Genomic DNA, 23026 nt, shown 5'->3' with positions numbered 1-23026 from the left:
TGGTGAGACGAATATGCATACAGAATGGAAATATGTGACTGGGTGTGTGTGCCAAGAGCCAGAAGATGTTGGTGTAGAAAGCCTTCGATCTGGAGATCACTGGCCTTGAGCACAAGGGGAAATGAGCCTCCCTCCACAGCTGAAGGGGAGGACTCAATGATATCGTCCTTGGCCAAGGAGCTTGTCGAGCATCCTCGACCATGGAGATAGTTTCGGAAAAGTCCCTCCCCTCCTCAGGTGCTAGCAACTAATGGTGGTTGCCAGTAGGATCGACTTCTATTTATATGGTCTGGTCCAGAGCCAGGTCGGTAGCCGAAGACGAGCAGTTGCACCAAATTAGTGGAGTATTCGAGCCACAGCCTCTTCCTTGGTGTCTGAAGCGAAGTGATAAGCTGCACCGGTCAGGTCTTACACTCTAGACAATGATGAGAGGCACGACATACGTCCTGGGCAAGCCACTCAGGAATTCTAAGGCGAGGCAAGCCATTCCTGTCCAAGCTGTTGGAGAGAAGAATGTGCAGTGCCCCCCTGTCACCCCACAAAAAGCCTTCGCCATCACAAAGCACATCTTGATGATGGTGCTAACTTCTCCAGGACTCGCAGGGACTCTGGCCTAGAGTCCCTGAGCCGAGTAGCGCTGTCGTGTGTGGATGTAACCCTGCATGGCTGCGTCCCCTGACCGAGTAACATCCCTGGCTTCAGGACCCTGAGGAGCCTCAAAGATAGTAGACTCCACTGCCTCGCCATCCCCGAGAGATTGTTGGAGGTGCCATGGATTTGGTGCAACCACAGCCTGGTGGTGGACCAATACCTCAGTGTCAGTGTTCAGATGCTTGATGAGCCTATACCCCACCCTACAATTGAACCAAACCATGGGTCCCAGGATTGGCACTGAAGACATAATCAAGCTGCATAACCTCCTAATGCTGGGATATTTTTAATGCAGTTGTCACCGCGCTATGGGCAACATCTTATAAATCACTGAAAATTGCTTGTTTTCAAACCTTAATATCTCAGAATGTATAGCACTTAGGGAAACTAATTATTAACCATTTTACTCAACAACTCTTCGTCTTGCAAATAAAAGTATCCTCAGGTCTGTAGGTCGTCATTTTGATAAGTAGTGATCTGAGGAAGAGAACTGATTTTCAGTGTGAGAGCAGGTCATGTTCATGTGTCTGCCTGTGGCGACGATTATGGATTTGCTCTCAACGTTATAACTTCTCCACTACTAGATAAACTAGACACTGTTGCATCCAAAGCATGCCTTATGGCACTACCACTGAGCCCTTTTCTAGTATCCATGGAAAGGGGCTTGGCAGGGGTGAATAATACGCTTGGCTACAGGCGGCACAGACAGAATCAGACAAATAGGAACCTGAAGACATCATTGTACATTGTTGGCAAAATAATGGAACAGGCGGACTCTCGCCTGTGTGCTCCCTCCCTACCCTTCGGTGGCATGATGAAATGGCGTAAGGTTAAAATGGTGGCCGGAAGACACTTGAGTGTATGGCTTTTACCCGGCGCCTGTGTGGCACCCTGAGTGTGACATGTACTGACGTAACCCGACGGTTAGGGGTTAAAGCCCCCCCTCAATGGGTTGTAGGCACAAGAAGATGAATGGAGAGCACTGGGAAATGTGTGAACGCTGCAACTGCTGGGCTCGAACTCCTCCGTCTCATTAGATGAATGCAAAAAAATATTCTTAAAAAGTCCAGTTTTTGAAGAATGAAGTTCAGTATGCAATAAAGTTTGGTAGTCATCGTCCATTCAGACATTTTCAGGTACAGTCACATACATCAGGTTCAGTGGGGTCCATTTACAGCCACATTCTAACATCTGGTCCAGCTCAGTCAGATCAGTCGAGGAACATTTCAATTGTTCAGGTTCATGTAAATTCGTTGAGCTAATTCCAGAACCATTCAGATCATGTTTATTTTGTAATTACAAGTCAGGTATTATATGAAGCACTAAGAGCTAGGTAATGAGCATGATTAGATCCCTTTAGATCTAATCATGCTCATTATGTCACGTTAGGCATGTGCATAGTCACATTGAACCAGTAAAGCCAGTTCACGACACAGGTGGGGAGTTTAGGTCCTGTTAGATCCTTTCAAGTTTGTCACATCCATTGGAACCCAGGCAAGTCATTTCAGATCCAGTCAAGTCATTCCATGTCTTTTGTGTCGTTTTCCGTCAAAATAGCTCCATTTATAAAAATTCGGACCTCAGACCCTTGCAGGTCTATTAAAGAGTTTCATTTAGCTAACATTACACTCAACCATTCCAGTCAGTTGTATCCGTTTTGTAACCGAAAGAGATCATCGTAGGCCCATTTCCGTCTGGGCTATGAGATATGACTCAGTTCTACAATAATCCCCATCCAGTCATGCTGGCATATGCTTGAACCAAATGGCAAAGCTGTTATTGTACTTTTTTTTTTTTTTACATAATATCAGTTCTGCTCTAAGTGGGCGAAAAGGAATCCAGAGGATGTTTTGGTGGGTGGAAGACATGATGAAGGAAGTATATCCACTGAAGCTGGGCTCTATTTGTCATTCTTATGCTATACATATATGAGCAGAAGTGGATGGAGAAAAGTGCTACAGTGGTGACTTAAGGTGGAGCATGTGAAGTCTGGATGGTGTAGAATAGCCAGTAATGTGAACGCTACTGATTTTATATGAAAATTTGATGTAGGAGGAAAAAAAGTTCGTGGTTGATTGAGAGGAGGGGATTGAAAAAGTTGGCAGAGATTACTGGATAAGACAGTAGGAAGAAATTCATGATGGACGATTGTTACGAATAGTTGCATACAACAGTGTGTCAACAAAGGCACAATAAAAGATTATGAGGATGTACTAAAATAAATGCAGATTACAAAAGGGGCGTGGAAGAAGTTGAGAGGCGGGAGAGAGAGTTGTACATAGAGGGGAAGATGGAGGTGAAAAGATTAGTAAGAGTAAGAAGAGAGTGGATGAGGAATATTTTTTTTTTTTTTTTTTTTTATGCGAGGAAGAAGGAACCAAAGGCCATGAGCCCGCAGTAACAGTTCCCTCCAAGAGAAAAACAAAATACAATAGAGAGCCAAATTCAAGATCCGATCATTTTGAGATGCCTGGACACACTGCGTTTGAAAGACTGGAGATCATAGGCAGGAGGAAATACAGACAGAGGGAGACAGTTCCAGAGCTGACCTGTTGGATGAATGAAAGACTGGGAGTAACGGTTAACTCTTGCATTAGAGAGTTGGACAGAAAAGGGATGAGAGTTTGCTGCCAGACGGGTGCTACGCGCCCGTCGTAGAGGTGGAGGAATGCAAGCAGACAGTTCAGAGGAGCAGTGACCATTAAAGTAGCGATAGAAAAGAGATAAAGATGCAACAGTGCGGCGAAGAGACAGAGGTTGAAGGGAGTCAGTAAGAGGAGGAGAGTTAATGAGACGAAAAGCCTTTGACTCCACCCTATTGAGAAGAGCTGTATGTGGGGAGCCTCCCCACACATGAGAGTTGTACTCCACACAGGGGCGGATAAAACCCCTGTATAGAGTCAACAATTGTGCAGGGGTAAAGAAAAAGCGGAGTCGGCTTAGCACACCCAATCTCTTGGAAGCAGATTTTACAAGAGATGTAATATGATCTTTCCAAGATAAGTCCCGAGTAAATGAAACCCCAAGCATGTTCAAGGATGATGCAGGATTAATCTGAATATTATTAAACATTAGTGGGTATACCTGTGGAAGATTTTGTCGGGTTGATAGGTGTAAGAACTGAGTCTTAGAAGCATTAAAGACAACCATATTATTTTTACCCCAGTCAGAGATATGAGCCAAGTCAGACATTAGGTGTGCCATAGCCTCATCCCTTGTTTCTTGAAGTAACTGTTGAGATGGGCGTTGCGGGAACCGAATGGAAAGGTGAAGGGTGGAGTCATCAGCGTATGAGTGGATAGGGTTAGATGTACAGCTTAGAAGATCATTGATGAATAAAAGGAAGAGAGTTGGTGATAGGACAGAGCCCTGAGGAACACCACTGTTGATAGATCTAGGAGAAGAACGATGGCCGTCTACGACAGCAGCTATAGAACGACCAGAAAGGAAGCTAGCGATGAAGGTACAGATAGAAGGATAGAAACCGTAGGAGGGCAGTTTGGAAATTAAAGATTTATGCCAGACTCGATCGAAAGCCTTTGAGATGTCAAGTGCAATGGCAAAGCTTTCGCCAAAGTCCCGAAAGGAGGATGACCAGGAGTCTGAAATGTAGGTGAGAAGATCGCCAGTGGAGCGTCCCTGACGGAACCCATACTGACGATCGGAAAGAAGGCTGTGATAGGAAAGATGCCTTAAAATTTTTTTATTAAGAATTGACTCGAAAACTTTTGAAATACAGGACGTTAAAGCAATTGGACGATAGTTGGAGGGTTGGGAGTGGTCACCCTTCTTTGGGACTGGCTGAATGAGAGCAAACTTCCAGCAAGAAGGAAAGGTACAAGTTGACAGACAAAGGCGAAATAGTTTGCCTAGGCAGGGTGTAAGCACAGAAGCACAGTTTTTGAGAACAACAGGAGGGACCCCATCAGGCCCATATGCCTTGTTAGTACTGAGGCCAGTAATGGCAGAAAATACATCAACTGAAGAAATTTTAATGTCAGCCATGAGGAAGTCAGAGGGGGGAAGTGATGGAGGAACAGCACCGGAATCGTCTAAGGTGGAATTGGAGGAGAAAGTCTGTGCGAAGAGATCTGCTTTATCAGTAGAAGAAATAGCTACAGAACCATCAGAGTAGAAAAGAGGAGGGAAGGATGATGAGGTAAAGTTGTTAGAAAGATTTTTGGCAAGGTGCCAGAAGGAGCGGGAAGAATTCGAGTTGGAGAGTTGAGAGCATTTAGTATGGAAGGAACTTGAGTGTAAAGTGGAAGGAATGTAAGAAAATGTTCTGGAAAGAGGTAAAGAGAGTTGGACAGGGTGCCAAAGAAGTTAGTTGATAAAAATGGTACATTACTAGTGGACAAGGGAGAAAAAGTGAGCAGATGGAGAGAACACATTAAGGAATTGCTCAACATAGAGAATGAAAGTAATGCAAGTATAAGTGGCTAGGGAATGGCTGGGAGAAGGAGGGATGTGAGAAGAGAGGAAGAAATCAGTAGGATGGAAGTTGTGGAAGCAATGAAGAAAGTTTAAATGGAGAAAGCCCCAGGAATAGATGGAGTGTGTGTGGTGAAATGCTGAAGCATGGAGGAGAGATAGTGGTAGAATGGATGTGGAAGATGTGCAGGCTGGCCTGGGAGGAAGGTAGAGTCCCGGAGGATTGGAAGTCAGGTATTCCTGTACAAAGGAAAAGGGGAAAAAGAAGTGTGTGATAATCATAGAGGCATTTGTCTTCTTAGTGTAATAGGTAAAGTATATAGTAGGATACTTATTGACAGAGTTAGGGAAATAACAGAGAAATAACTTAACAGTGCCCTCAGCTGGACCTCTCATGTTAGATCACTTGCCAAAACCGCCTAAAAAAAAACTTGGATTATTGTACAGAGTCCGTAACTTCTTCACTGATGAGCAGTTAGCTATGATTTATAAGAGTCATGTGCGCTCTCAGCTTGAATATTGCTCGCCCTTGTGGAATGGATGTGGAGAGGTAGCATTAAGACAACTCGACAAAAATCAGAACAAAGCTGTTAGAATTATTAACAACCTTGCCATTACAAATAAACTACTTCCCCTGCAAGTAAGAAGGAATGTTGCCTCCCTTGCATTATTTTACAGATATTTTTATGGCAAATTCTCAGACGAAGTTGCGTCCAATGTGCCACCTCTCCATGCCTTCCCTCGTGATACACTGGCATCTGATAGCGCTCATGACTGGAATGTCACTCAGCCATACTGCAGAACTTCTGCCTATCAGAATTCTTTCATTCCCCGAACTGCATCTTTCTGGAACTCGCTTCCCCAGAGTTGTTTCCCTCCAAATTTCAACCCACAGCTGTTCAAGTCTAACTATTACAGATATTTTATGAACAGAGGACACCAGTAATCTGGTGTATGGATTATTTTTTGTATTCATTTGTTTTTCTTTCCTCCGTTCTGTTATTAAAAAAAAAAAATAGTTGGAGAAGAGCAGGGAGGTTTTAGGAAGGGAAGAGGTTGTGTATATCATTTATTCACTCTTATCCTTAGTGGAAAAGTTGCTAGAGATGGGAAAGAAGTTGTATGCAGCCTTCATGGATCTAGAGAAAGCATATGGCAGGGTGGATAGACAAGGATTGTCGAAAGAATTAAAAATATATCAAGTAGATGGAAAATTGCTGAAGGCCGTGAAGAGTATTCATGAGGGTGCTAAGGCTGCAGTGCATTTGGATGGTGAACTGAGTGAATTTTTCTGTTTGAAGGTTGGACTGAAACAAGGATGTGTCATGTCTCCATGGTTGTTCAATTTGTATATGGATGGGGTTATAAAAGAGATACAAGGTAGGGCAGTGGATGGTGAAGCGGCCCTAGTGATAGAGGGCAGTGTTTGGACACTCCCTGTACTGTTGTGTACAGATGATACTGTGGTGTTAAGTGAAGATGAGAGGGAGCTGCAAAGCTTTGTGAATGAGTTTGGGAGAGTGTGTAAGAAACGTAATTTAAAGATGAATGAAGGGAAGAGCAAAGTTATGGTCTTCGAGAGACGCGAAGTCAGTGAATGTACAGTGAAGTTGATTGAGGAGGAAATGGAAAATATGTGTTTGAGTACCTGGGTAGTGTGATGAGCGAGGATGGAAGTTTAGAGAGTGAAGTTCTTGAAATGGTGCAACAGGGAAGAAAAGGTGCTGGTTCCTTGAAAACGGTGATAAGAAACAGGGAAGTGAGCATGTAAGTGAAAAAGCTACTACATGACAGAATTGTGATACCAAGAGTAGTGTATGGAAGTGAAGCTTGGACCTTGTTGGAAGGACATAAGTAAGGAGAGAGAGCTGTGGAAATGTGTTATTTGAGAGGAGCACGTGGAGTCACATGGAGAGACAGACTGACAAATGAGGAAGTGAAGGAGTGTTGTGGAGTGGATGTGGATGTGATAGGAAGCGCTAGGAAAAACACACTGAGGTGGTTTGGCCATGTGGAGAGGATGGAGAGTGAGAGACTGGCTAGGAGAGTGTATGGGAGTGATGTGGAGGGGGGGAGAGGGAGGCCGAGGATGAGATGGAGGGATGGAGTTGAGAGGTATATGAGAGAAAGGGGTGTGAGCTGGGAGCAGGGCAATGAAATGGCGGGGGACAGGGCGACATGGAGGCAATTTGTCTGTGGCCTCCCCTTACGGGATTAAGGCGTCTGGCAATAGATAGATAGATAGATCGATTTTATGTTTCCCCATACCTTGTGGAGATAACATCCTATGTACCTTGTAAAAAATGGTAATCAGTGTCAGAAATATGCATCTCCAGTAGATCTCCACTGCCTACCTTAAGATATTGTTCATGAGCGGAATTCTTCTGCCAGATCATGGTAACAGCAGGATCATCAAGCACATCCCTGAGAGTCTGGTATGGTTGAGGGATGTGTCTAACTGCCAGGAGAGACATGAGGTTGCCTTCATAACTCCGTGTCAACACCAGTGTCGTCAGCATCCACACACCCATCAACACATGTTCATTCCACCACCAACCCTCACTGCTCACTTCCGTTGCTACATCCGAGAAATAGCACATTGTATAATCCGATTAAACTTCCTTGATGAAAATATCCACGGCATTGCAACTGACTGGTTTATATCACAAGCGAGAAAGGCAATGCTCTTGCTCATCACCTTCGTAATGCTTATTCTGCAGTGCTGCGAATCATTCAGATGAATTAATTAGGCACATATACAGTTGTGATTAACCACACTTTCATGATGAGTGAAAATTCCTCCAAATTCTGGTTAATCTCATTTAGGCCTACTATTGTGACATCTTTTTTTGTAGTTTATCGTTTTTTAAGATAATATTTTACTCAGAATGGAATGGTATCCCCAAAACACAATGTGATACAGAAGAATATATCAAACCTCGCATGACAGAATGCAATAAATAACTGAAAAGAAAAACAAGTAGCAGCACTCACAGAATGCAGCACCCACAACAGACAACCACTCTAAGGGCCAATTCTCTGACTCGGCTGACCCTGACCCATATCTGATTACTCATAAATTCGAAATACTTCAATCTTGCATAAGCCTTAAGACTTCCACCAACTTTTATTGAAATCACAGCAAATCTCTTTCCGTTGGCTTTGTCCAGTAACCTTCAACTTTGACCTTTCATGATGACCTTAATCTCTGACTTTTCCCTGTGACCTTGATCTTTGACCTTCCCCTGTGACCGTCTTTGACCTTTCCCTGTGACCTTGGCCTTTAACTGATTGCTCTCAAAATCGAATCTCCGTATACTTGTTTAAATCAGAACCCCTCCACAGTTTCATTTACATAATATTAAAGCAATTTAAGTTGACCTTGACATTTGACCTTCATCTTTGACCTGTTGTTCGAAAAAGTGATAGACCAACGTTTTGTCTGATCCTCAGCTCATACACTAAGCTTCATCAAAATAAAATCAAAACTGTTTTAGCCATTCACTACAACTGTACGACTCGAAGTCTGGCCTTACCTTATGGCCTTGATTTTGAACTGGCTGTTCTCAGTATTAATTCTCCTCATTCCTGTTGACTCGTAGCCATTTCATTATGTTTGGTTCATGTCAGATTTTTTTTTTTTTTTAGTTGACCTTGTCTTGCAATCTTGGTCTTTGACCTATTTCCGCAACCTTGGTCTTTCTTCGTGTTCTGTTTTTTTACATTATTTTCAGTCACAACACAAAAGTCTTTCTAAATTGGATAGGAAATGATAACGCTGATATCCCCCTCTGACCTGGACCTTTGACGCCTTGTTCTAAAAAATATTTGGGTCACACCTTGTTTAGCCCTCGATACTTTCACCAAGTTTGGTTATAATCTGATCACTTTTGTGTGGTAATTCGATATGTCCCTGTATCCCTCACTATTAACTGTTATCAAAATTAAATAACTTCATTCTTGTCTTTCCCTCAATGATTGCCCCACATTTGTTCAGCATTATAAAAAAATAGCTTGAGTTGATTTTGTTAAGTTAATGTCTTACCTACGAGTTGCCTATAACCTTGACCTGTGACATATTGCTTCAAAAACAATAGGTTTCCACATACACTGTCCTTCATTCCTTCACCAAGTTCATTTTGAGTTTATTTTTCACACACACACACACACACACACACACACACACACACACACACACACACACACACACACACACACACACACACACACACAGCTCAAAACATGATACCCGCTACTCGTTGCGCGAGACGCAGGTGTAACGATCAAATAACTATCAAGGTCACAGGGAAAGGTTAAATGTCAGTGCCAAATGGTAAGGTCGACTTTGAGTTTCGTTTAACTTTTGACCAATTATTTTGCAAGGGTTCAGGGTAAAGCAAGGGTGAAAGAGCTAAGTTTTGAAGCTAGTCCATAAAAATTAAAGGTCACAGAGTAAAGTATAATGTTCGGCCGAATAAAGTGAAGATTTTGTTACCCAACTTTGCAAGTCTCCACAAGTCCTTGGGTTGTCCACGAAGGCTCAACACCTGTCTCTGGAGAAAGCTGAATGTAAGTACTATCTGCCATACCAAGTATAATGTTCTAGGGTTAATCTCTGATTTTTGGCTAATATTTTCCTACAGTTTCAGTTCAAATTAGACCAAACCTGCTGTAACAAATGAATGTCAGCCAAGGATGATGACACTTGATTTGGAGATCAATGGGTCAAAGATCAAGATGGTAAGACATGGTCAACTTAGTCTTGATCCAGTTTAAAGTTAAGTTGGCAATAGAATTAAGCATCAGTTCAGAGCGAAGTAATTAGATTGTGAAAATATTTGGTTGATGATCATGATTACGAGACAGAGCCACATGATCGTTTTTATACAAATGTGTGGGCGTGGTTTAAGAAATCTCTGAGTTCCCCACATACTTTTTTCCACTAGATAGCCTTAGAATATTTATTACAGTTGCAACAGCATTGTAGAAATCTCAGGAAGGAAAGTAGACCAGGCAGTAGATTACACAAGAGCTCGTGGGCCCTTAATGCCCTCTCTCACTTGCTCCTGCGGAGGGCTCTCACGCTGCGCACTCACTTTCTCGTGCTTCGCACTCGTTTACTTGCGCTTCGCGCTCGCGTTGCGATCATTTCAGGTAATCCGAGTCCCGTTTATGAGCTGTTCTAATCTAACGTTGTCATTATCGGCCGTCAAGGCGACATTGAAAGGCCCATGATGGTCCGTTTATGTGCTGTTCTAGTCTATTGTTGTCACTTGGATTTTTTGCAGCTAACCAACTGATCGTGTTATTTGCAGCCTCGGGATTGGAACCCAAGTTGTCTGCACGGAAGTCCGATATATTAACCACTCGGCAAAGGCAACCGACCGGGCGCCAGGAGCGGCGTTTTTTAGTCAAAATGTGATCGCTCATTAAATATAGTAAATGTTTTTCAAATCATGATGGGATCAAGTTTTTTTCACATCAGCGAATTTTTTGCTATTTTTGTGCCAATATTAGAGCTATTTGAATGTGTAGTTTCGGATGCCCAAAATTCACCCACCCACCCACCCACCCACCCACACACACACACACACACACACACGGCTAGTGCTATAGTATATTAGATAATGGATCATCAACATCTAAAGTCATGCTGAACATAACAATTCTTAATGGATACGGTTTCTAATTTTAATTCTAAATGTGTGAATCATTCACTCCTTTATTGCCTAGTCAGGCATCAGGCATCTACAGCAAACGTCAGATATATACGGTATATATCATAGGATCAAGTATAACTGTATGCGTCATATTCTTACATTCTTGTAATAATATGGAGACAACGTCGAGAGGCTTTGATTTCACAACATTGATGTCTGGCCGAGGATGAAGAAATGAGGAGAGTTTCATAAAGAGAAGTACCACCCCGAGTGATGACAAGATGAATACCCAGACCATGGGAGCCAGAGGGAACAGGAAGCCCCACGCATCAATCACCGGCTGCCCCAGACCACTTACGATCATCATTGTCCCTGTAGATAACGTCCAAGTGTAGCTGGCCGCACTGGCTCGAGTGGGGTTGAGGACAAACGGCACGGCACCAAAATCTGCTTCCTGGCAATGTAGGGGAAAAAACAATAATATTTATCTCAATTTAGTTTTCCATAATCTTCAAAGTTTTAGGTGAAATTATTTACTTGAGCCCATATTAAAGGAAAGAGCTTTCATTTGCCATTTGATATGGCTGAAAGAAGTAAAAATAATTGATACGTTAATCACACTGATTTGGTGTTTAGTGACACTTCAGAAATAACACAGGCGACTCATGTATGGCAATAGTGTTGCTACCATGATCTAGTTAGTTAGATTATATACTAAGTGTTTGAAGGTTTGATCTCAGCGAAGGACAAGTGATTCATTTCAGGTAGGTTGTGAAAATCCCACATGCTCAAACAAAATACTCTAAAAGGAAGCAATACCTTAGCTCCTCAAAAAGGAGAGTGTAAGGCGTAAAACTGTATTATCATTTACAAGACTATATCACGGGGTGGCCGGAACACATCGTATATGTAGCATTAAATGAACAGCTTATGGATTATTATCTTGTTATAAAGTCCTCACCAGACAGTTGTTATGCTTTATCTAGACATGTTCTATTTCTCAGTTATACAGGTGTTATGGTTAAAGATATGAATGCAACGTATAGTTAATGTAAATAGTTTAAGTACATATGTAGCATGTGTTGCGAAAACGGTCTTTTGTATATGCGTGGGTTGGTTTTCAGTTATTTTCTCTTCACCGTAATGCCTGATCACTGAAGAGAAAGGTTACTTTAAGGATGCTTGCTTGCTTCAAGGTTCACGTGCAGGGTAAATGAATGAGAGATTATCCCACAACAGATATCAGGTCATCTGGCATGAAGAGATAACTGTTTTCACCTGGCAAACTTTTTCAAGGACTCGAGCATGAATGACTCGAGAGATGAGTCAAAGGTGAGATGCCCAAAGCTGAGATGCCCAGACCTGAGATGTCTAAAACTGAAATGTCCAGACCCGAGACGTCCAAACCAGAGATGCCCAATGCAGAGATGTCCAAAGTTGAGATGTCCGAAACTAAGATGATGGAGGACAAGAAGTGAATTTCCTTCCAAGGTGTCTGATGGAATACTCCAAGATTCGCCAGGACTCTTGAGACGTGCCAGAACAAGAAGTGAATTTTCGAGTCTGAGAGGCTTTAATTCAGCAGGCTAACCGTATTCTCAAAAGGCTAAGAGACGTTGTATCACCCTTCCCTGGCAAGTTATCTTTCACAAGACTCTCACTAATATACTTTTCATATTATTTCCCCTATGTTAACACTGACAATGTTTGTTTATGCAACATTCAAGAGAATACCCTTTTAAAAATTGAAACCGATTGCTTCCATAACGCAGATGGGAATATTACCACACCGCATACAGAAGTAAGCAGACAAGAAAGTTTTTTTTTTTTTTTTAACTACCTTTGCCGATGGGAACACAAACCTAAGCATAAGTCCTGAATAATTGCTTCATTTGTGACACCTGCTGAATTCCCTTACACCAAATGAAGAAAATATATATTCTTCATGTGGACAATATACTTGGATGTTGTATCTCGTGTTTTCTTGGTGTTCAGGTCCTCGGACTTTTTGTGAGGTCTTCAGGTGCCGTGGACGAACAGCATATTAAGTTGTTGTCTTCTGAAACTGCGTTATCGAAACAGGGAACCCCAAATCACCAAGGCTGTGTGCGAGGTGCCTGGGTTTACTTCCTCAAGTGAATCTGTTATCTCCCATGTAATGAGAAGTACTGTACATGGATTTATTTCCTCACGATCAAGAGAACCCCGGGATAGTCCAAACTGAAAGAGAAAGTTGTAGGAGTGACCGGAGCCTCATGTGTATTATAATTGGGGGTTTTCTCTTAATCTTGGCCTTGTTTCATGGGTTCTGTGGGGTTTCAGTATTCGCTTTACAGTGCACCAACGAATGAAAGAGAAGCATTTGTACAGAAAAGTGTTATTAGATTTTTTCCCAACTCCATGAAGAGAAGAGACTCTCCTAAGCTCATTAAAATTTCCAAGAGGCAACATGAATACACAGTACTAAGAATTGACGCCATTGTATTCTATGGGTTAAACATCAGCGTTAGCAAGAAAGCGTCTCATATTTTAAACTTGTGCCTTCAGGTAAAAAAACAATAGTAACACTTTTAATTCCTTCAGTCCAAAGGTATATCTTTTTATTGTATCTTGCATCCTCTTCAAGATTCCATTCATTCAAGGTGAGACCTTTTGTAGTCAATGGCCAACGTAAGTTATATCTCACTTGTCCATTTTTTAAGTTTTTTTCTGAAAAAAAAAAATAATAATAACAATTGTCTGTTGGTAGCAAAATTAAAATTGAAATAAGTCGCTGGACTGAAAGAGTTGAACTGGCAATTTTTCTGTGTAGGCTTCCAGTGTGCTATACGTAATGTCATGGAAAATGACAGTGACTGCCTATAACAGTAGAGACTATTGTTACTGGAATTTGATGGGTCCAATGTATGCACAGCATAATATTATATCCATATCCGCAGCATATCCTCTGATCATATCTGCGTGTATTATAGCATTGCCTTATCAGTAAGAAGTCATATCATTAGCCACTCATCACTTACTGAGCAGCATTTCTTCTGAACCAGAACTACACAGTATCAATGCTACTCAAGGACCTTTACGGCATCTGACGACCCTTTTTAATTTGTTTAATTATTTAATCGTCTGATGTTAACAAGAATGAAAATATTTTCATTGTAATGTGAGAGTTATCTGAAATTATTTTAATCCTTTACACAAAGAGGCCCATCTTAGGCTAAATAAAATCTCCTTAAAGAGGAAGGGGTTAAATAAAACGTTGTCATCTCAATGAAGAGGTAAAGCCTTTGCCTCTTGATGAAAGATTGTGCAAAATATACCAGGTAAATTACAAAGTACACCCAGTGGATATCTGGGGCAATTACTACATTTTATAACCACGGTTTTAAAGAAATGTGCGTGATTAGAAAAAAAAATACACCGTGCAATAGGATACCTGTAAAATGTCCCAGTTGCCTCACCTCTCTAACCAGCATGCCCATCATGCCCGTCCATGTCCCGTCTGGTTTCCTGGTGCCAAAGGTTCTCTCCGCCGACAACACGTATCGGTACCTGAGCGGTGAGCAGAGCAAGGAGTGAATGAATAATACATGTTCCTTATTATTTTTAGTAATCCGTACAGACGCTCAGCTTGCGTTTTTTACCTGTGTGTGTGTGTGTGTGTGTGTGTGTGTGTGTGTGTGTGTGTGTGTGTGTGTGTGTGTGTGTGTGTGTGTGTCTTTCTATTATAATGTAATAAATGGGTGGCGTTACACAAGAGATACAAGGTGTGATTGTGGATATTAAGTTTCCTTAGTGAGAACGGGTACAGTTTGGAAACTTCTTGTGCTGTTGTTTGATGATACTGCACTACATGAAGGTGCATGGGAGTTGCAAGGCTTGGTGAATGTGTTTGGGAGTGTAAGAAACAAAATCTAAAATTGAATTAACCCTTTGATTGCTAGAAAGTTTCTTGTCTGCATACGATGGTCCATTTTTAACCCAAGTATAATTAAAAAGATAAATATATTAAAGTCATTCCCTAAATGTGCGTCAATGATAAGCTTGTGTGTATAAATTATCATTGAAAAGCCAAGTAAACTGTAGATTCTGTTGGCATATATCTTGTCATCAATTTGCTCAATATGTATCATGTGAAATTTTATTAACATCTGTTTCAGCACGCGAAAATCTTAGCAAGATAGGACCTTTTATCACCAAATAAAATCGTCTGGATGTATGAGGAAACTGAAGAAAGATGATGTCGCACTGATCGATTTAATGTTGACTGTTTCCGGCCTTCTTTATACTGTTAGTTCGTTAACGTCAATATTTCTCTGATTACGCCAGATGATTGTGTTCAACTCAAGGAAGATCTGAAGAGAACAAATTTATGAAAACTGAATTTAAACCCTACACTTTGAAAACATTTTGTATACGCTGTGTAGAATAATCTGTGGTCATGAGCACTGTAATTAAAAATACATCTCCAATCGTAAAGGTTTAATTAGGGAAACTGAAGAAAATAGTTTGGGAGTAGAAACAACATATAAAAATGACGTATACAGTATGTGATAGGTAAGCTAATTCTGAAACACATGACTACAAAGGTGTACCTGTGAGGTAAAGGCAGGATTCAGCGGCCATCAACAGTGAATAAATGATTGTGTGGGTGATTTATCTGGACCCAACCATATCACATACTTAGATAGGAAAAAAACTGTCAGAATGATGATAATGACAGTGATGATGATGATGATGATAACGAGGATAAGGAGGCGGAAGAAGATGGTGATGATATTGGTAATGATGACGTCACCATTTCAAAGAAATATTAACTTACCTGAAGTTCATGCCAGCAGCCATATACTGGACCAGCTTATGCGAGGCACCAACGAAGTGAAGACGCTGAGCTCCAGGATACTCAGGATCTTCAGTCCAGTATATTTTGTGATGGGGAATCAGTTCAAGCGTCACCACGAGAGTTGGGGCGGATATAAACCTATGACAGTGTAATGTTAGTTCACATGTTTGAACCATGCGGGACATAGTTTCTTGTAGTTTACCGTCAGTTCAAAATGTTTGTTTAATAGTGAATCTTTCGTTAATATCTGAAACTCTTGAGGCGTCCAATTTTCTCTCTCTCTCTCTCTCTCTCTCTCTCTCTCTCTCTCTCTCACACACACACACACACACACACACACACACACACACACACACACACACACACACACACACACACACAAAAGCTGATGATGCTGAAATAATCCTGTATCAGTGCTAGACGACCTGGGTGATATAGACTGATGCTTATGAAATGCAAGATGATCTTTTAATGGAAATGGTTAATTTACAATACCATATATTTTCACTCATAGCGCGACCCTCAGTGCAATAAGGATTAACATATAACTGTCACGGTGTTAGTACTGTATAGAATATTATGTTACAGTGCTAAATTTCACTTTTTAAATCATTAATTATCCATTGAAAAGTTATTTTATTTTGTTCCATGAATTTTTTGTATATCATAATGTTTTACACACACACACACACATATATATATATATATATATATATATATATATATATATATATATATATATATATATATATATATATATATATATATATATATATATATATATAGATATATAGATATATAGATATATATATATATATATATATATATACCTAGGCTGCTTCCCCCAGGGAAAGGGAGGTAGCCGAGACAGGACGACACACTCCCCATTTACTCATCCATTCAAACACATTCATGCGCATCTTAGCCCCAAAGGGGAGAAGGGACAGATCCTCACCACACCACACCGCACAAGGGTCAACTGAGTAGTGCAATCAGTGACATCCGCAGCAGGGCCCAACAGCAGAGCTGGTTTACCCCTGCCACATCATAATAGACCCATCCTCTTACCCGCACCTGACCTGACTAGCCGATCAGACCAAATGCAGGAGAATATCCCCTCAGGGCTGCGTCATCATTTATTCATTCACAATTTCTCTCCATTTATTTCTGTCATGCACAGCCACTCTTCCTTGCTCAACAGACATCCCTCTCGCATCCAGCGCTCTCTTCACGCTGTCCATCCATCCTATTCATGGTCTTCCTCTCAGCCTTACACCTCTCACATCAGATCTAGTTATCTTTTTCACCAATCGTTCATTATCCATTCTCTCCATATGCCCAAACCATCGCAACACCCTCTGCTCAACTCTACCAGCCATCTCCCGAACAACTCCAGTTCTCCTTCGCACTTCATCATTTCGCACTCGATCCATACGCGTCACTCCACACATACTCCTCAGACACCTCATCTCCATTACATTCAAACTTTTCCTCTCTGCTACACCTATATTCCATGTTTCAGCCCCATATAACGCAGTCGGTACCACAACACCCTCATACAGCCTTCTCTTTACATCCATTCTAAGCGAACGACATCCAAACACTTTTTTCATTCCTCCCAGCACCTTTCCTACATCTGTTATTCTAAACTTCACTTCTGCATCTATTTTTTCATCCACAGCAACATGTGACCCTAAATATTTAAAACACTCTACCTTCACAAGCAACTCGCCATTCAAAACTATATTCATCCCCTACCATCTACCAACCTCGTACACTTCATCACGTTACTCTTATTCTCATTTACTTTCAATTTCCTCCTTTCATACACCCTTCCAAACTCCTCTACCAACTGTCTCAATCTCTCCTCTGAATCAACCACCAGTGCAGTATCATCTGCAAACAGCAGCTGCTTCAGATTCCACTCTCCACCATCAACATTCACCAGACTCAGACCTACATCTAAAACTCTTGCATTCACCTCCCTTACAACACCATCCAAATAAATATTAAACAACCAAGGCGACACACACATTCCTGTCGCAGCCCTACTCTCGCGGGAAACCAATCACTCACAGCATATCCAACTCTTACACACGCTCTACTGTTTACATAACTTTTCACCCCTTTTCGTAACCTATCATCAAGTCCATACAATCTTAAAACAGTCCACAAAGCCTCCCTATCAATTATATCATACACTTTCTCTAAATCCATAAATGCCCAAAACACATCCATGCCTTTCGCTAAATACTTTTCACACACTTGTCTCAGAGCAAAAACCTGATCCACGCATCCCCTCCCTCTCCTAAAGCCACACTGCTCATCATCAGTCACTCCCTCTGTACCCTCTCTAACTCTCATAATTAACACTCTACCATAAACCTTGCCTACAACACTCAAGAGACTTATACCCTTAAAGCTAGTACATTCATACTTATTTCCCTTGCCTTTATACAACGGGACCACACAAGCACTTGTCCAGTCAATTGGCACCATACCTATCACAAAGCACACATTCAACAATATTACTAACCAATCAACAATTGTCACTCCACCACCCTTCAGGCATTCCACAGCACACCCATCCATACTTGCAGGTTTCCCTGTTTTCATTTCCATTACTGGCTTCTCCACTTCCTCCTTCGTGATCAAAGAGCCATTCAACTCTCCCAACACATTGTTTCCTTGCACCCTTCCATCCGTTACAATCTCAGCCACCCTTTCCTCCTCTACATTTAACAATCTTTCAAAATACTCTGCTCATCTCTTCCTTACTGCATCCATCTCAGTTAACATCCTTCCATCCTCTGCTTTTACTCGCTCTTCCTTCCCAGCCTCTCCCTTTCACACCCTTTTCACCTCCTTCCAGAATATTTTCTTATTCTGTTGAAAATTCTCATTCAGCTGCCTACCCCACCTCTCATCTGCTGCCACTTTAGCATCATGCACAGCCCTTCTCGCCCTATTCCTCTTTTCCTCATACCTCTCGTATGACACCTTATCCTTCCTCTGCAACCACACTTCATATGCACGTCTCTTCTCAGCCACAGCCATACTTACTTCCTCGCACCATCATTCACTTCCTTTTCTTACACCACCACCCACACGTCTCACACCACACACATCTTCTGCATGCCCCACCACAGCACTCTTAAACAACTGCCATTCCTCCTCCACACTGCCATCTTCCTGAACTTTTACTGTGTTCCACTCATATTTCAATTTCTCCTGATACTCTATCTTTTTCTCTCTTTTATCCAACTCACCCACTTTCAAAACCTCCCTGCCAAACCTAACTCTCCTAGTTCTCACCCATCTCTTACCTACTCTTAACTTTCCCTCCACCAGGTAGTGGTCATACATACATCCACCTTCCCCTCTCAGAACTCTCACATCCAACAATCTTCCTCTTACATTCCTAGACACAACCACATAGTCCATCAAAGCTCTATCAACAACCCTCCCACCCTCCTGTCTCACCCACGTATACTTATAAATATCTTTCTTCTCAAACAGCGTATTTCCAATCACCATTTCTCTCTCAACACACATCCCTATCACTCGTTCCCCATTTTCATTTCTTCCAGGCACACCATGCATAACAACAACACCTTCAACTGCTACATTTCCCACTCTAGCATTCAGATCTCCCTTCATTATCACATTCACATTTGCTCCAAACCTCTGCAGACACTCATCAACATCATTCCAGAAAGACTCCCTCTCTTCTTCATCCCTTTCACTACCAGGCCCATATGCACTCACAAACACCCACAAGTCACGTCCAAATTTCGCTTTCACCCACATCAGTCTCGATGACACCTCCTTCCATTCAATCACACAAGGATATATTATATATATATATATATATATATATATATATATATATATATATATATATATATATATATATATATATATATATATGTATATATATATATATATATATATATATATATATATATATATATATATATATATATATATATATATATATATATATATATATATATATATATATATATATATATATATATATATATATATATATATATATATATATATATATATATATATGCATAAAAAGTTTTTTGCACTTGTACACACAAAGGGCATCATTGGCTATAACGAAAGTATGGCGAATTTTGCAGGATACAGAAAAGATGCTGCTGTCTTTCACAGTCAGCTGAGTTTCAGTGTGGAAAAGCAATTGTCTTCCTATCAGAGACTTTTCTTTCCATGACGTGAATACTGCCTGCACGACTGGTACTAATATAATAATGATAATATATTCACAAAGATTTATGCCTCTGAGACGAAATACTGTAGAATCGGAATGAAAAGTTCGCTATTATTTCATTTCTACTTGTCTCTTACTTCTGGTGGCTAATATTCTTATACAAAGAGAGGCTTGGTATTTTCTCTGCATGTAGATTATTCTCGTTTATTTTATTCAGAAGATAGAAAAGCGGCTAACATGAATACGTGTGAAATACACGCAGTGGAACAGTAAGTGAACTTTTGTCCCATATGTTTAACTACAGATTACATAAATTAATAGTAACCCAGGGGGAATGTAAGAAAATTTTTGTCCCCTATTTACACATACAGGTTGAATAAATTAATACTAACACAGAGAACTTGTCAGGAAAGAGAGGGAGGTGTGAATGTCGTGTGAGTCCTCGTTGCGGTGTCCACGTGGCCAAGTGCAGCAAATGGTGGCCAGGCTCTAGGTAGGGCAGGCGCACATAGATACTCGCCTCGTCTTCTTTCGTCCGTCCACTTGGAAATAAACACGTCTTATAATCCCAACATCCTCTAAAAGTCTGTTTTTGTTTTTTTTTTTATGTTAATGTTTTCAAGTGGTCAGCATGTCAAATTTTTGGTCATGCATTTTAGGTAGGTTCGAATTCTCGTGAGGTGTTCAGATGATTTCAGCCATTCATTACCAATTGGGGCGTGACCTTGCCAACTGATTTGCATGTTCTAAACTACAGCAATAAAGCCAAGAGCTCCTGTACCTCACATCGGTATGTTGGATGTACCTGCTACATTTTCTTTTCTCGCCTGACATGTAAAAAAAAGCAGTCAATATGTAGTGATGGTCGCCGGTGACGAAAGATGTTTGGTTACGAATCCATCTATGGTCCCTCTCTTCCTCCATGTCACTCCAAAGGTATGTCTAAGGCAGCATATTTTAACAGCCCTCACCCTTGATTTATATCCCTCAACCATCCACACTGCCCGCTTCTGGACGCTGGTACTGAAACTATTATGTTGTTATTCATTTCTTTTCAACTCCATAATTCTGTGTTCTTGTCACTGCTACTGGCACGCAGCACATTTCCTCCTTGTTGTATCCTTTCCTTCACTTCATTCTCCGTAATTAATGTGGGATTGACAAAATTCCACTGGCTGTAACCAACAGGTATCCTGTATATTTTTTAAGGGTACTGATAACATGAAAAGTAATATTAAAGTTTATTTCTATAACAGGAATTAGTGTAAAATAAATTTGTGAACACGTAGATGATTACACAGTTATACACTGAAAAGTTCTTTTGAATATTTCATATGATTTGTGTATATTTTCGGGCACTGATTTAAAAATGAAAACCATTTTTTTTAGAATCACGTAACATGTTGTTACCAAACCCTTTTTTTAGTTTTCAGTTATAGGTTTTTTGTAAAATTTCGCATTGTATAATTATTTACATAGGCATTTTTTATTACAATGATAATTATGTTTAAATTTAGTATTTTCTGTTATTAATAACCATGTTAAAAACAACACAGTTATTTTATAAAATAATTAGCCAGAACATAGTTGGAACACAGCACAGTGATAATTCATACCAATACTGGGGAGCAGCAAACATATCGCAGTCTCAGTTAGTTCACTGGTGCGCTTGTAAATTATCTTCAGCAGTGTTCCATTTTTTTGTTATCACCGTGATAGTTATTGAAAGTTGTGGTTTATTGCACCGACCCTTGGGTCACTGCACTGACGCAAGTGGCCTAGTGCAGAGACTTAGCAGAGATTACACTGCAGAAGAATGGAGACTATTTATAGATTCATTTTAAAGAAGCCTGAAAGGGGTACTTCTTCATAACGGTAATAAGTATGCATCAACATCGGTTGCTTATTCTGTGCATTTAAACGAAAAGTACCATAATTTGGCAAATCTTCTTGAGATAATTAACAACACTGAACACCGTTGGATAATCTGTGGGAACTTGAAAGTTCTTTGTATCTTACTGGGCCAGCAGTCTGGGCATACAAAACTCCCACATTTTTCCTGTGAGTGGAACAACAGAGCCAAAGATTTACATAGGGTTCAGAAGGAATGGCCAAATAGAAAATATCTACAGCTTGGCGCCAAAAACATCATCAGACCTAGCTTGGTGAATCCAGATAAAATGCTGTTACCATCGCTTCATATTAACTTTGAATTAATGAAGCAGTTTGTCAAAGCTCTGTCAAAGGATGGAGCCTGTTTTATGTACTTGTGCCAATAGTTTTCTGTTTTTTCTTAAGCTAAATTAAATGAGGGCGTATTTACTGGACTCGATATTAGAAAACTGATTACTGATGCAGAGTTGATTGTGCGATGTACAAACTGGAACACGAGGCTTGGGTGTCTTTAAAAGTTTTTACTTATAAAATAATTAAAAATTTTTTAGGTAACAATGAGGATCCAAATTACAAAGAAATTGGGTGAAATTTGTTGTCAGTTGGGCTGCAACATGAGTCTTAAAGTTCACTTTTTGGATTCTAAATTTTAATTTTCCCCCGAAAAACTTGGAGTGATGAGCAAAGAATAGGGTGAAAGATTCCATTAGGATATCAAGAACATGGAAGGAAGGTACCAGGGACGTTGGGATGTCAGTATGATGGAATACTGCTGGATAATTCATAGGGACACACCCAAAATATTATATACAAATGACTGGACACCTAACGAAGTTTTGGAGAGAGAGAAAAAAAAAGTTACAAAGACTAGAAAACTTATGTGATTCGGAATATATACTGTTGTTTCCAATATGTATGGGGGGCGCGGTAGCACAGTGGTAGCGCGCCGGACTCGTAATCGGGGGATTGCGAGTTCGAGCCTCGCCTGGGCTGCCGTGCCGGGAGTGGTAGCTCGCTCCTGTAACCCTAGCGGGGCTACATAGTCCAATACAGGGCTTAGCTCGGGGGAACTCCATTTTTTTTTTTCCTTTATGTATATGTTAAAAAAAATTACATTGACTAAATAATTTCATTTTCATTTAATTTAGAAGAGTGTATAGCTCGATTGAAAGTTTATAATTTGCTATAGTTTAAATTTCTTCTAAATTTTGTATTAAAATGATATGATGAAAACATTTAGAATGCTTTTCTTATTGTGCCCATAAGTGCAATAAAAAAAATACTCAGCATTAAAAAAAAAAAATA

At 40.6% G+C, this 23026-nt stretch overlaps 1 protein-coding gene across 1 annotated transcript in view; it reads right to left on the bottom strand.

The window, feature by feature from the left end:
• The window catches only part of LOC145397270 (glutamate receptor ionotropic, delta-2-like), a 69455-nt gene that overhangs the window by 12386 nt on the left and 34043 nt on the right, over window positions 1–23026 (bottom strand). The window contains exons 5-9 of the mRNA XM_080270468.1: window positions 20221–20370; window positions 15565–15723; window positions 14204–14294; window positions 10905–11199; window positions 7440–7663 (exon numbers count right to left, since the gene is read on the bottom strand). Of these exons, the coding sequence (XP_080126594.1) occupies window positions 7440–7663; window positions 10905–11199; window positions 14204–14294; window positions 15565–15723; window positions 20221–20370 (919 nt within the window). The remainder of the gene's footprint in view (window positions 1–7439; window positions 7664–10904; window positions 11200–14203; window positions 14295–15564; window positions 15724–20220; window positions 20371–23026) is intronic.

The sequence above is a fragment of the Coenobita brevimanus genome, chromosome 40 (genome assembly GCF_032717465.1).
Source record: "Coenobita brevimanus isolate Jiangsu-jjx chromosome 40, ASM3271746v2, whole genome shotgun sequence".
Taxonomy (NCBI): domain Eukaryota; kingdom Metazoa; phylum Arthropoda; class Malacostraca; order Decapoda; family Coenobitidae; genus Coenobita; species Coenobita brevimanus.
Note: the sequence above shows the minus strand (reverse complement) of the source record. Positions and strands in the feature narration are given on the sequence as shown.